This window comes from Nannobrachium achirus, assembly GCF_963921795.1.
Source record: "Nannobrachium achirus genome assembly, chromosome: 19".
Taxonomy (NCBI): domain Eukaryota; kingdom Metazoa; phylum Chordata; class Actinopteri; order Myctophiformes; family Myctophidae; genus Nannobrachium; species Nannobrachium achirus.
Window position 1 is genome coordinate 41,870,281 of NC_137826.1, and position 15,918 is coordinate 41,886,198.

At 47.9% G+C, this 15,918-nt stretch overlaps 1 protein-coding gene across 4 annotated transcripts in view; it reads left to right on the top strand.

Moving 5' to 3' along the window:
• The window catches only part of shroom1 (shroom family member 1), a 65,618-nt gene that overhangs the window by 29,437 nt on the left and 20,263 nt on the right, over nt 1-15,918 (top strand). For 3 of the 4 annotated variants that reach the window (XM_080749857.1, XM_080749856.1, XM_080749859.1), the window contains 4 exons: nt 11,353-13,539; nt 13,988-14,961; nt 15,092-15,269; nt 15,689-15,741. In XM_080749857.1, the coding sequence (XP_080605983.1) occupies nt 11,536-13,539; nt 13,988-14,961; nt 15,092-15,269; nt 15,689-15,741 (3,209 nt within the window). In that variant the 5' untranslated portion in view covers nt 11,353-11,535. Of the gene's footprint in view, nt 1-2,070; nt 2,154-11,352; nt 13,540-13,987; nt 14,962-15,091; nt 15,270-15,688; nt 15,742-15,918 lie in introns of all 4 variants that reach the window. The other variant, XM_080749858.1, reaches the window with a different exon arrangement.

Consider the following 15,918-nt stretch of genomic DNA (forward strand, 5'->3'; position numbering starts at 1 on the left):
TTATTGGGAGCAGAAAAAAGGTGGTTGTTCTGAATTGAACTATGGTTAGACATTCCTCTGAGTCTGAGGCAACTTACTTAGGCAACAGATTCCTTTATAACCCACTATAATCAGGTGAAATGTTGAATTTGCTCCAGGTCAGGTGAGCTCTCTCTCAGCGTTTGTTACACAGAATCAGTAGACCGAGAAGATGATTTATTACGGCTGAGGTTTTGTTTTCAAAAGCAGGACAATAGTGCAGCCAAACAAATTCACCTACTTTGTTAGCCTAAATAAACACGCATTCAGAGGTGTGTGTGCACACTTTCTCGTGCAACCTTATACACTTGCACTCGTCAGTCGCCACACGTGCCCGCTGCACACACTAAAACACACCATAAACTGCCACCGCCTGAAGCCTTGTACTATTCTTGCAAGGAGGAATTCCAACAATATTTGACCCACCATTCCAAGATCATATTGCAAGCTCTCAGTGCCCCTGAGGGGCTGAGGGGTCCTTAATACAAAAGTAATTGTCTTCTGAGAACACACTTATACAGTAAGTAGTTCATCATGTACAGGGGTCACCATCATGCTGGCGTGTGGTGAACATTTTTGCAACATTCTATTTTTGTCACGGACATAGAAACTGAGTAGACGAAAACTAGGCCTAAATTACCATTACAAGTCGTCTGTAACTCTGAGAGTGTACAAATGGACCCGACCATTTGTACATACTATTTACAGGCTCCTTGCAAATGAAACGTTTTAGAACCAATGTCAGTGGACTCCCTAATGTGCCATAGTGTCTTAGTAAATAAGTGTCATACATATTCTGAAGAAAACCTGGAGACTTGATGTTCACTAGCTGGATCTTATGATCAAAATAAGGACATTTTAATGGTGTGTAAAACTGAAAATCTAAAATTTGCAGCGGACAAGGATAATTCTTTGCCACGGACACATTTGTCCGTGTACGGACACATCGATGACCCCTGATCGTGTACAGATTCTACAGAAGCCAGTGTTCTTTTCGCAGCACTGAGTGATGCACTTCCTGGTTAATGGTTGACCAACAAGGATGCTGAATGCTTAACCTGTGCTTTTTTATAATGTAGAAGGAGTCGAATAGACCCGCTGATCTGCGTGTTCTTATTTAAAGGTTAAATATCAACTGGCAAAGTAGGCATTAATGGCCTCGCACGGCGACCCGAATCTCATCATGTGTGACCACTTAGGCCCTGTTTTATACTTCGTCAAACGACGGTATCACTAGAAAATAGACAATCTGTTGGAACCGATCGACAAAGCTCGGAATCATTAGAAAAATAGCTGCAATCTCACAACACGTCGCATCGCAAATCTTCACCTAGAATGACCTGCCCAGCATATGGATGCCAGGGTTGATGTGGCTAAATATCAACTGAAGTAGGCACTAATGGCCCTCACAGCACAGCTGCCCAAATCTCTCCACATTTAATCCCATTCTGATTATCTGAACTTTGTGCAGTTATGCGTTGCAGACCGACCCCCTCCCTTGTGCATTGTCAGACAGCCCAAATCAAACCCATAAAAAAGAAAAAAAACCTGGTCAAGGTCGTGTCAGCTACAATTTGAGCTGGTCAAACTAACCCTGGCCTGGGAATCGTCAGACCCAGGGAAAGCGCCTACATTTAAAAAAGCACCTACATTTAAAAAGCACCTACATTTAAACACCAAACTGAATCCAAAAGTATGATCAGGGTATTCAGGTATGTTAAGATCTACTCAGGTGTGGAATGCAGAGCTTGTTAAAGTGTGACAGCTTGTCTTGGTCACCTAAGAGATTGTAGACACTGGTTTGAACACTCAGCCAGCAAAACACACACACACACACACACACACACACACACACACACACACACACACACACACACACACACACACGCACAGAGTCTTTGTAGATGTGTGTGGTACTAAACCTGTGCGACGTGGCAACAGAGTTTCCTCATTCCATCCACCACTGGACGCTTTGCCCTGTCAGTCCCAGAAACACTCCAACCCCTTCCACCTTTTCAAAAACCGCTTCCTCCTGACTTTGTGTTTGATCAGGGACAATGGGGCGCTGATGTCATTTGGACCAGTGGGAGACTTGGAGCGAGTCCAGCGGTGAAGTCACATTCCCTGCGAGTGCCGTAAGTCGTGTGATCCATTCTTGTCATGCCTCTTTACTTCACCGCTATGTGTGATCCATTCTCGGCATGCCACACTTTCCTTCACTTTTTATGCGACCACTAAGGCTGTCACCACAGTGACATTTTACTTGTCACACAACTTTGTCACATTTTTGTTGAGCGGTGCAAGCACTCGCAGGGCTTGACTGAGTGTGTAGATCTTTATGTCTCTATGTATATTTGCAGTATACTCATACACCTCGTATGAGTAGCAACAGCTGCAATACCGCTGGGTGACCAAGTGGCGCTGTTGAGCTGCCTTGACATGGACAACAGAAGGATTCATAACTGCTCAAAGGCACCGCTCACTTCACACTGGGTGTGATTTTCACAGAATCAAAGGTTTTCAAGTACCCAGCAGCACTCAAGATGCTTGTTCTGATGCAAGGTGGAGTAGAGAATCTCCTCCCTGAGGCTCTGGTGGACCTCTTGTGGCCCCCTGCCGACTCTAGTTGTCAGAGGGCAGAAGCAATCCATTTACAGTTGGTGTGTTATCTTGTCAGAGGACCAGAGGTCTGTCAAGCCATCATCGTCATTACGTGATGTAGCGCTGCTAACAAGCTTATGGCTCCGGGGCCGGATGCTGCAATGACATCAGCTTCTCTCTATGTCTTTCGCTTTCATGCTTCATTTGTGTCGATTGATGTTGCTTGGCGGCAAGAACTGTTCTACAAGTAAACCACACCATGACGTGTCAGTTAGGGATGGGACGATATGAAAATGTCATATCACGATTATTGTGACTGACACGATTTATGATATTATCGCGATAATCAAAATCCATTATCCTGGAGATCTACAAGCTCACAATCCGTCGCGTTGTGAGCTTGTAGATCAGCAATTTTTTGGCAAAGACATTTGATAGAGAGTGAAAAAAGACTGTATCAAGTACATATATTATAAGCACCTTTAACCAATTAAAGAGGGTTTAAGTGGCACTGGATATGCAGCTCTGCAAATAAAAGTTGAATTGATCCCAGTGCATGACAGGAGGACGATATCACGATAAATTAAATCTCCACAATACGATTATTGTGATTGTTTTTTATCACGATAAACGTTAACATCGCTTATGGTCCCATCCCTAGTGTCAGCTAGTTATTAGTTATTACATCTGACCCTGGTGTCAGTCTTGTCATCTCATCATAACTCTCTTACTCACTTTCTCTCTGTCAGTGGATCTATCTGTTTTATCCATCTGCAATATCTGTCTCTATGCTTTTTATGGATCTGCCTGGATCTGGATCTGTCTGCCTGGCTATTTGTCTGTCTGTTACCTTCTTTATAGTCACTCAGCCTGTCTTTTACCTGTTTATCTATCTGTTTGACTATCTGTCTAACTGTGCCTGTGTCTACCTGCTTATCTATGTCCGCCCAATCTGTCTACACGCTACACAGCTTTCTATATATGGCACACCCTCTCTTCATTTCTCTCATCCCTTCCAGCTATCCCTCTCTGTCTCCATTTTCTCATCCTCATTCCTTCCCAAAGTAAAGACTGACCCAATTCTTTTACTTTTTTTTTTTTACCAGTCTGTCATTTTCTTCGTTCACTGCTCTTGGTAAAAAACAGGTTTGACTGAGCTTGTAGATCTATGTACAAGCCAGTCTTCTTTTTTTTTAGATGCCGGGGGGCTAAATATAGTTCCATTCTTGTCTGTGCTTAAGAATAATTATTCTCAATCAGTCACACTCACTGTTTGTCTGTCTACCCCCCTTTGCTCTCTCTCTCTCTCTCTCTCTCCCCCCCCTCTCTCTCACTCTCTTACTCCGTCTTACTCTGTCTCTCACACCCACTCTCTGTGCCCCGTCTCCATCAATCTCTCTCTTGCTCACTCTCACTCACTCTCTCTCTCTCTTTCTCTCTCTCTCTCTCTCTCTCACTCACACACACACACACACACACACACACACACACACACACACACACACACACACACACACACACACACACACTGTTCCTCTCACTTACCACTTGTTCTTTGGATGTCTCTCAATTTTCAGGTCAATTGAATTCGAAGGGCTTTATTGGCATGAGAAAACATACGCTTATACATTGCCAAAGCAGAAGTGTACACAATACAATTCGACCAATCAATACAATACAATCAGTCTCTCTCTGTCTCCCATCAACCCCATCATTCTGTGCTACATCAGAGTAGAGAGAGGCTGTGGTTGTTTTTGCCAGGTGGAGACGACAGCCGTTCACGGGGAGAAATCACTTACAACAGCACCGATGCCCGCACAAACAGCACTCAGCCTGTCACACACAGTGCTATTAGTAACGAAACCCCACATAGGCTGAACAGGAGCAGCGGCGGTCACAATCAGGGGCGTCACAAGGGGTAGGAAAGTGGGACTGAGTTACCAGGGCCCAAGGTGGAGGGGCCCTAGTAACTTTAGCTATTGAAAAATAGCAGATATACAAGCTCACAGCGCGGTGCCGCGCTGTGAGCTTGTATATCTGCTATTTTTCAATAGTTAACATTCATGGGGGGCCCCCGCAGTGAATCCTTGTACCCAGGGCCCAGAATTTGGTGTGACGCCCCCGGTCACAATAGAGCTCGACAGAGAGGGGAAACAAGGGGCTTTGTTCCCCGACGTTGGACGGTTCCCCGGGAGTTCAGAGAGGCGGCGTAACAAACTGACGGCCAGGCTGACCCCGTGAATAAGTCGGGCCTCGTGTTCGCATAGTTTTCCTGGTCATGTTTTTTGGCACTTGGGTGCTAATTTACTGTAGCGAAACCTTTTCTCTTTTACACTCGTACAGTTCGTGATCTTGAACTGGGTGACTGGCCTGACTGGCAGCGGGACGTTGTAATCACAGCCACAGGGACGTTTAATACGGTTTCAAGAATCCAGTGGTGGTTCTTTACTCGAGTAAAAGTATCAATACTGCCATGTAGAAATACTCTGTTACAAGTAAAAGTCCTGTATTGAAAATGTACTTGAGTAAAAGTATAAAAGTATTGGCATCAACATTTACTTAAAAGTACCAAAAGTAAAAGTAGTCATTGTGCAGAATGTCCCATTTCACAAGTTTAAAATGTATACAAATCTTTTGAGAAGAGCAGATCTTAACAAGCAACGCATTGTGAACTTGGAGATTTTCAAATGGCTGAAATGCATATAGTATAGGGCTGAAGTGGTAAATGTATGTTTTGTAATAATAATCAAAATCTACAAGATAGAGAAGAAGTAAAAGTCCCGAAAACTGGAAATACTCCAGTAATGTAGAAATACCTGACAAACCTAACCCTAATAAGTACAGTACTTGAGTAAATGTACTTTAAGTTACTTTACACCACTGCAAGAATCGAGGAATTTGTCAGTTACTCATACAGGTGCAAGCAACAAAACGTGCAACTCCAGCACGTGTGTGTGTGTGTGTGTGTGTGTGTGTGTGTGTGTGTGTGTGTGTGTGTGTGTGTGTGTGTGTGTGTGTGTGTGTGTGTGTGTGTGTGTGTGTGTGTGTGTGTGTGCGCGAGCAGACCGCGAAGCAGTGCGGAGGAGTGATGAGAATGATGGATGACGTTTCAAAATAAAGGACGGCAGACGCTGAGGTCTGCCGGTCTTTTAATGCCACGTGAGCTTTTAGAATGACTTTTTGTGTAATCTACGGAACAGGAAGCGAGCACTGGAATAATAGCCGGCATAGAGCGGCGATCCGTCTCGGAGATTATAGTGCCAAGGATTCTGTGTTTGGACGTCTGATGGGGAGACTGGAGGTGTTGGGAATGGGAGTGGGGGAGTGTGTGTGCGTGCGTGCATGCGCGTGTGTGTGTGTGTGCAGGGACGTGCAGAGAATGTTAGAGGGGCAGGGGCTGCCTGAAATATCTAAAAGGGCTTTTGAGTGAAAATATTGAAAATAGCATGGTCTGGAGAGGGCACTTTTTAGAGACGGAAAAGGGCAGGGGGCTCAAGCAAGGGGCTCAAGCCCCCTTTGATGTCTATGTGTGTACGTGCCTGTGTGTGTGTGTGTGTGTGTGTGTGTGTGTGTGTGTGTGTGTGTGTGTGTGTGCAAAAGTAAGGGTGCTCGTCTTTGTCAGTGGTTTTTGGGGCAGTGAGAGGGGGGGAGGCAGGAGATCGAGGGAGGTCACCCACGCACCCCCCCCTCCCCCCCTTCTCCACCATGACCACCAACCACCCCCCTGTTTCCCTCCTCATTGCACCGCTCCCCTCCCCTCCCCTCCTGCCTTGGCCAGCCTCCATGTGCCGAGCCCAGGGCCTTGGGAATGAATGGCGCCCGGCCTCTAGCTCTGTCTTTGAAGCTAGCCAGGAATGCGAGGCCCTCTCTCTTTTTTCATCTCTCTCTCTCTCTCTCTCTCTCTCTCTCTCTCTCTCTCTCTCTCTCTTGTTCGGTGGACAGCAGCGCTAGCAGTTTATCTGCGACGGTGAAATATTCCCTCCGCTGGGCTCATTGTGCATCGGGGAGCCCGGACGTCACCCGACTGGCCAATCAGCGGCTCTCGGGCAGAGCAGCCTGGGGTCTGTGTGTGTGTGTGTGTGTGTGTGTGTGTGTGTGTGTGTGTGTGTGTGTGTGTGTGTGTGTGTGTGTGTGTGTGAGGGGGAGAGTGGGCGCATGGGGGGGTGTGTGTGTGTGGTGGGGGGGGTGGTAAGGGGGTTCCGCCAGAAGTCTTCCCACTAATCTCCGACTTCTCCTGGTTACTGGGCTTGGTTGCTCTGCAGCCCTCGGCTGGGTGAGGGAAGGCGTTCTGAATGAGAGTTGGAGAGAACTGTGCGTTTTTGGCCGAATCCAGAGAACACTTCCACTTTCCATCTCGTCTCTTTTTCTTTCTCGGATGGAAATCAGGAGGCTTTGCGTTGTTGACAACTTCTTGTCGTCTGGAGTTTTGGTGAGTTTGGTGTGATTTCTCGGTTTCTTCTTTTTTAGTTTTGAAGGGTATTTCATTAGTAGTTCAGAGCTGTCTGTGTGGTTGGTAACTTGGAGCAGTTCACCCCCCCCCCCCCCCCCCCCCCCCATCCATCTTCCACTGCTCCGTGTGACTGCCAGTCCGTTTCATCCATCCAGCCTGCTTAGTTAGTTTTCCCTGTTGTCATTGTTTCCGCCATCCTCCTTTCTCTTGTTGTTGTGGTGTGTGCGTGTGTGTGTGTGTGTGTGTGTGTGTGTGTGTGTGTGTGTGTGTGTGTGTGTGTGTGTGTGTGTGTGTGTGTGAGAGGGTATTTGTCCAGGCTAGCCTCTTCTCTCTCTCCCTCCCTCTCTCTCTCCTCTGTACATTTTGTCGCTGCCTGTCCCCTTCATCACTTCCACTTGAGTGCTCCCCCCTGTTTGGGAGCCCCTCTCTGTTCTCACACACACACACACACACACACACACACACACACACACACACACACACACACACACACACACACACACACACACACACACACACACACACACACACACACACACACACACACGTAGGGACACACAAATTGATGAGAAAGCACACACACTATAAGGGGCCCTTGGTAAACATGTGGCATCCCCATGTAATACTGTACTCTGAAAGGAGCTTGGAAAGTGTCTTTTGTTGCGTGTGCAAAAAGAACACCTGTGCGCACAAAATGGACGAGTAGAGAGATCTAAGCCACTCTTTGATTAGATTTCTTTTTCAGCTCTGCTCGTTCAAGCACCGGTTTACATTCTATGGCCAAAACGCTGTTTATTCTTTATTTTTTGTATGTTTTGCTTTTTTGTTCCTTAGACTGAGGCATCCTAGGCATTTAAACAGAAGTCCACCACAGGCAGTTTTTTGATTCTTCTAATGATTTCCCTTGTTGAAGGTATTAAGGGATGGGAAAGTAAAACTCAACAGCCAAATAAACCCCCAAAGCAAACAGCTGAGGCAATTTTGGCAAACCTAATCTAATCCACACTTAAACTGCAAAACAGGTCCAACTTTACACAGCATTTCATCACAGCTTTTCTCCTGTTCCTCCCACATCCCCAAAAACCCCCACCCACTGCACATTTCCCTAAGTCCTAATCTTTCGCTGAAAGCCATGCTATCTGCTACCGCAGCAGATCTGAGTCATACAGTCATTCTTAGGTCCATGGTGCTGTTGTGGTACAAATGAGTGTGAACTAATGCAGGGGTCTTCAACGTTTTCAGACCAAGGACCTCTTAGCTGAGAGATAGAGATGAAGCAGGGACCCCCCACAACCTTTTCAGAGATTCCATAATTATAGTTTAATCGTTTGACAACACAATCATCACTGTATTTTGGATTCATGTCAATTCGTGTTTTTCAGATATTTAACCACTTGTACCGTCAATACATAATAAACTTGACCTTTCACACCAAACCTCATTGCCGAAAATAGCCGATCTGCAAGCTCACAACGCCTTGCAGCGCGAGGCGTTGTGAGCTTGTAGATCGGCTATTTTTGGCTAACGTTCTCAGAATGTGGACACTAGGATTAAACTGCATGCATATAAAAAATTAGACAAAGTTTCTATCACACAAAGATTTGGAGGACCCCCTGTAGTAACTCTGAGGACTCCTAAGACCCTTGATCTAATGGCATCAGGACAGTTCATATGCTATCAGGTACTTGCTTACACTATACAGACTGAATTTCAAATATTTAGCGCTTTACTTTGTAAATAGTTTACTTTTTATTCAACTTTGTGGCGCTAACTGCATTTATATGCTGCAAATGCACAATCCGAACCTCCTGGGACTCAAAGCTGGGAAAAAAAAGAAAAGAAAAGAAAACGCTCCAAACGCTTTGGGGAGTGTGTTTGACTCAGCTCTGCCACGGCGCGAGAGGCCAGGAATAACTGGGTTGACTTGTCTTTGTATGCTGGGCTGCACTGACCTTTTCAGTATGCGTGCTGTAGGCATGTTCTACTTCCACCAGAAGAAGGAAGAAGAACTCCCATACTCATAACAAACTTACTGTAATGTTTCTTTATCACGCACGCACGTGGATTAACATTTCAAGAATACCTTTATAAATTAATATGTTTTAACAGGATTTAGGGCCCTTTTGCAGTTTCATCTAGTTTTCATTTTCTCTTCTCTCTGTCTCTGTCTCTGTGTCTCTCTCTCACTCTCTCACACACACACACGCACGCGCGCGCGTGCGCGCGCACATACACACACACACACACACACACACACACACACACACACACACATACACACACTCTTTGAATCCGTCTCCTTCTTTGGGTCTCTATCTCTCTCTCACACCCTCTCTATCGCTCTTTTTCTTTCTTTGAGGATTTCTCTGAGACAGACTTTATCTGCTTTTACCTTCAGACGCACCTAACACCTCGTTTAATGAACCTGGAGTCTGTACTGTATATAGAAGTTCACATCGTCTATTTACATTGTAGCCACTTCACAGAAAAAGCCCTGAGAGTGATCACTGCTAAATAGAGAGACGACGGTAAAAGCTAACGAAGCAAAGATCCACGGAGAAAATGTTTTAAGTCTTAACGCGGCCCTGCCACGGCGGTGCGTAATCCATCAAACATCTGTCACATGACTTAATCCTGCCATATTTCTGCCAGGTCGAACGGTGAATTCCAGACATTTTTTTCATGTCCGTTCTGCAACGTGCGCTGACAAACTGAAGGGCCCCTAATTAGAGGCCTTGGTGCATACCAGCGGCCGACAGGCTCCTTCAGCAGGCTTATAACTGTAGCAGGAACTCCTAGCCCATATTGCCTGTCAGTTTTGATATGACCTTGTAATGTAAGGTGAGATTAATAAAATTACCTACGGTATTAAGCTGGTGTGGGTGCAGTTCAGGTCATTCCAAAATTGAGGGAGGGCGAGTTCTTTTTGAGAAGATCGCGGCTCCGGCTCCGGTCCTTCACGGGTGCTGCGGGACCTGCCAGGGCCGCGAAAAGAACTCGGCCTTGATGCCAAAATTAGGGCTGCAAATATATTTTCAATTAAGAAAATCATTGAAAAGCAATATGTTTGAATTTACTAATAGATTTTCAACAAAATCGATTTGTCTGATAAACCACTTTAGCCGTATACAACTTTACTTTGTTGTGCAATGGTGATCTACAAGCTCACAACGCATTGCACCGTGACACGTTGTGAGCTTATGGATTTATTTATAATTGATTAAAGACATTTTTGGAGGGAACCCTATTTTGTAACTATACCGGTACCTTTCAGGACAGGAACCCCTTTTGGGGTTCTTGTTGCTGTAACAGTACAATAGTAACAATGTTTTTGTAATATTTCTTTTTCAGAAAACGTACCTAGGTCAGGATTTAGAAGAGGTTTTTTTTTTTAATCTGTCCTAAATGGCTTAAATTGATCGGTTCGATTGACTGTTGCATTCCTGGCTCCGTTTTCACTGAGCAGTCGAATATATTATGGAATATTCCACAAAGATACATATCTATTGAATGACCCAGACCCGGTGAATTCACCAAGGAGAAACGAAGCATGAGGCATAACGTGAGATTGGATCGTTAATGAGCAGAGTTAAGGGATTTCCCCTCACAGACTAGTGCTGCTATGTACCAAGAACTCCTGGCCGCTGCTCAGCCTCAAACACAGCTCTGTTTGCCAGAACTCAGACACACAGACAGCTAGATGGAGATGGAGAGAGACTGTCTGCAACCTGTGCAAATCAGTGTTCTGTCTAGAGCTGCTTGTACTGTAGCCGTCTGGAAGTGTGTTTGTGTTGCCAAGAAAGGTCTTTTCAGCTAAAAAGGTCGAACACGGAAAATATGTGTGGAGTACTAATCTTTTCTTTTACTTCTTCATAATAGTTTTACAACTATAATATATAAGATAGTTTATCTGCTGATGTCAGCCAATAATGCTGCAATTCTTCTTTCATGAGTTTCTAATTTAGACACTGAATACATATTTTGTTTTAAATATATTTACAAAACAGTTTCAGGATTTATCTGTTTTTATATATTATTATTATATATATACGTATATCGTCGTTGTCGGGTGGAAACCTTGTATGTCCAAACTAGTGAAAACAGCCGATCTACAAGCACACAACGCCTTGCACCGCACCACACCACGACTGTAAGGATGACAGCGGTGAACAAGATGGATATTCAGCATTTATAATGTTTGGGTTTTGGACGTCCATTTTACTCTTCATACTGTATGTGCACCATGATAACCTGCCTGCGTTCTGTTTGTGTTTCTCCCTCAGGAGCTACGAGACCATTTCAAGAGGCTTACAATCAACTAACGGAGGCAAGAAAATGACCTGAACAATCACTGACGACGGACGTACGGACGACACTCGTACACACGCCACGCATTCCACCCACCACCCTTCCTCTCCCCGTCAGACGCCCACCCATCCATCCATCCACCCATACGTCCTTCACCGATGGACTCCTACAACTTCCACTTCGAGAGGATGAGCACCCTGGACCTGCACCCGCTGAGCCTGCCGCCGGTCAGCCGGCTCTCCCCCGCCAAGTCCAGCAGCAGCATCGTTGACCAGTTCTCCGCCCACCACCACCACGCCCACCACCACCAGCATGGCAAGGGAGACTCCGCCTACAGCTCCTTCTCCGGAGGCTCCACCGCCCCGGACTACCCCTCCTCGCCCTTCCTCCCGGACCTGGACCTGCAGCCCAGCGCGCTCCACCAGTACGCCGACCTCAAGTACGTGAAGGCCGTCTACCACCCTGGGCACGTGCTCCAGGCGGACGCCAGGAGCATGGACCAGCTGTACCGCTCCATGGAGGCCATCTCCCAGCAGTATCGATATAGCAACGGCAACACCAGGTGCCACAGTAGTGTCAACGGCACTGTTGTCAACGGTTCCCATGGCGGCGACAAGCCGCTCTCCAAAAATGAAGTGCCTCTCATCACTCCGTCCCCTCCTCCTCCTCCTCCTCCTCCTCAGCCATCTCTTCATCCTCCGACTCCTCCGGCTCGCGTGGACAGCTTCATTACCACCAGGAATCTGGAGAACAGCAGGGTTCACCACCAGGGTGCCGCCGAGTCCCAACCCCAGCCTCAGACCCAGCCTCAGCAGCCCCAGCTACAGCAGCACTCGAGGCCCCAGCAGCCTCAGAATGCGCTCCCCAGACCCGAGATGGCCGAATCAGAGTCGGGCAGAGACTCCGCTCTGAGGTCCGATCCGGTCCGCGCAGGGCGGCGGAGCTCGCCGCTCCAGCCACCGCAGCAGCAGCCACCCGTCTATCGTCCCCACCTCCAGCAGCAGCCGCACGATCAGAACCGGGAGTCGCTGAACCCGAAGCGTCGTTCCTTCACCGATAACAAATCGGCCTGCGAGCAGCGGCCGGAGCACAAGTCGGCGGATGCCTTGAACAGATCGCCGCCTCGGGCGGCGAGCCAGCCAGAGCAACGCAAGCACGGCCAGCCCGCTGGCGGCAGCAGCAGCGGAGGAGGATGGAACAGAAACTACAGCAACAAGAACCACTCACCACTGGAGGGTCAGCGTAAACGGGCGCACTCGGCCCATGACATTCTCGACCCGGAGCTGAACCGGCCCCCGAGCCCCTGGAGCGCCGCGCAGCACCTGACCAACAGCAGCATCCAGCACAAGGGCCAGTTCTACTTTGTCACGGGCGTGTGTAAACCCGCCGAACCCGCTGTGTCGTCCAGCGCGTCAGAGGCAGGCAGCGAGGGCTCGGCCGCGGTGGAGACGTACAGGCTGAGAGAGAAGGAGAGAAGCCACAGCACCTTGGACAACATGTTCAAGCCTCCTCAGGGCTCAAGGCCTCCCAGCTCAAACGACTCCACCGCCAACAACAAGAGAGATGTTTTCTGTTCTGTGACCCACGACCCAGAACTAATCTCCGGGGGCCACGATGAGAACCGCATGGCGGTTTCCCACAGACCCTCGAAACCTTGCTCCCGTAGTTTTGACGCTCTCTTGGAGGAGAATCACTTGAATCGAGACATCGGCCGCCACACGGCCAACCACCCTATCTTCTACTGCGGCCCGGAGGAGAACGCCCCCACGCTGCAAATCATACAACCAGCTATGGAGGTTTCCCTCAGCGCCAACCATTCCAGCCATCCCAAGAGGGAGGAGCAGGCCAAGAAGGGACGGCGGCAGCCTTTAGGAGACATTGCGAGCGAGAGGATCAACAAGGAAACCACCCCGATGCTGTACCACCTCACCGGCGCCAGCAGGGCCGCAGCGAAGCCCAATAAAGACGTCCATAATTTCAGCTCGAAAGGCAAAGGAACGAGCGTCAACAAAACCGCTCACAAGGAACCCGCCGCCGGCTGCAACGAGAGAGCCACTGCTGCGGCTGAAACGGCTAAGGAAGACAGAGGGGTGGACGTTGTTTCCGCTTCCTGCAACACCCTCGACGACTCCTTCAAGAAGTACTACAAGGAGAAGCTGAAGGTGGGTAAATTCACTGCCACCCATGTGTGGAATGCCTTGAGCCCTTCCCTTAAAACATGTACTGTAGGTCGCTGGCTTCCTTCAAAACTGCCCTGAAAATTCACCTTTCAGGAGGCCAAATGTGGAGGTTAGTTATCACTTAGACAGGCAAGAAGTAATCAGCCCCCCCCTTTACTTTACCCCCACTCCCACTTTTTACCCCGGCTCTGTATATTTATTATTTTCGTTTTGCAATTTTTTACTATTTTGAAAAACATTTTTGAATATTTCAAATAGCTGATCTACAAGCTCACAACATGTCGACTTTATATGTTGATGAATTGAATACCAAGAACCCCAAGAGGAAACAAGATCGCTAGGACATTTTTGCGTGTGTTCCTTTTAGACAAAGTGTTTTGACTGTACTTGTACGTTGTCTAATAAAATATTCAATCAATTAAACATTCAGGTCGCCCAGTCCAAGGTGCTGAGGGAGACTTCGTTCAAGAGGAGGGACCTGCAGCTGTCGTGGCCCCACCGGATCAGACAGCGGCCCAGCGATCTGAGACCCAGCGAGCTGAGGCCCAGCGAGCTGAGGCCCAGCGAGCTGAGACCCAGCGAGCTGAGGCCCAGTGAGCTGAGGCCCAGCGAGCTGAGGCCCAGTGAGCTGAGGTCCAGTGAGCTGAGGTCCAGCGAGCTGAGTCCCGCGGCCATCCACTCCGCCGCTTCCTCGCAGGACTCTGAGGCCTCGACGGACACACTGACGCCCTCCGTCGCCTCCGTCGCTTCCGTCGTCTCCGAGGACACGGAGAGAGGGAGCGTCAAGGAAGAAGCCACGGAGAAAGAGAAGGAGGCGAGGAAGGAGAGCGAGAAGGAGAACGTTGGGAAGCCGCCACCGCCGAAGGTGGCCCAGCCCCAGGTGGCGCGCATCGGAGGCAGGAAACGTCTAACCATGGAGCAGAAGAAGATATGCTACTCCGAACCAGAGAAGCTCCACCAGCTGGGTGACGCCCCCAGCCCCAACCACACTGCCTGCCGCTCCCTCGGCAACGAATTTGAAATGGCCTTCTCTGTAGACCCTGAGCGGGAGAAGCCCGCACACCAACGGGAACAGGGGTTGGTCGCCGCGAGGAGGCAGATGTTTGAGACCAGAGGCCGGGCTCTCTCTGCTTCCAGCGTTCATAAGAACAACCTGAAGCACCTGCAGCACAAGGCCTTGGTCGATTACATGGAACGCAAGACGGGCCAGAAGAAGCAGGCCGAGCCCCAGCAACCAGAGCCTCAAGTACTGACGACGCCCACGAGGCAGAGGCATTCGCTGGGGGAGAAGCCGTCCGACTGGGGCGCCAGGCCGCTGTCTGGAAGCGCAGACGGTCCCAAGAAGAAACTGAACAGGCCCCACTCTGCGGGCCGCATCCTCGATGCGCCATCCAGCTCCATGAGGTATGTATGAGAGAATGAGAGGAGTGAGTCTCAGTGTAGTTCTGATAAATACATGAAATATTTAGTTACACTCAGGGCATCATTGAAACACAGTCTTTAATGTTTCAATTCTTACGTGACATGATGACAGGTACGCCCAGTTCTTCTCCTCTCAGTCTGGTTCGGTCCAGTCCGGCGGTCGCCCTGGCCAGGCCGGCTGGAGGGAAAGCCAGGGGAAGAAGTGCGCCTCAGCCGAGAGTCTGCTGGACCAGCCTGAACCACCCAGCTGCTTCAGGAATAGATCCACTTCCACCCCACATGCTTTCGAGGTATTCAACTGTTTCAACATTTTGAGCACTTCTTGGCTGTTGTTTTTCTTAATAATTTATAGAGAGACAGGGTGGAGACCTTTTGAAATAATGCCAGGTACTTTTTTGTGGGGGAAGACATGTTTGGTTATCTGCAGTAGATGGTAGGCCTACTCATTTCTATTAAATAGAAATTAGTCTGTTTATTTTAACATGCAGATGTGTAGTAAATTGCACAGAAGGGATGAAGTTTATTTTTTTATCTAATCTCTAATGCAGCTTTTTACTTTTACTCTTATACTTTTACTACTTTTACTTACAAACTATAATTTGCAGCTGTATAGAGTACAGTTTTTTTTATCCTTGTGATTTTACACACTATTCCACTGGATTCAGTACAGAGATGTGGTAATGCCTTATTTTGTTTTCTGGGTCTACAGGCACAAGGCATTGAGAGGGATACACCATCAGTTAATGCCACAGAAAGCTCCAGGTATATACATTATACAGTATATCATCACTGTCGGTCAGAAACCTCCTATCTCCAAGTTTCAAATTTGTATGTTTTTTATTTATTTATTTTTTGTAGTTTTTTTGTAAAGCATACAAAAGTGTCGCACAAAAGTAGTGATTAAATGTTCGCTATTTTAAATCATTTTTAAAACGATAA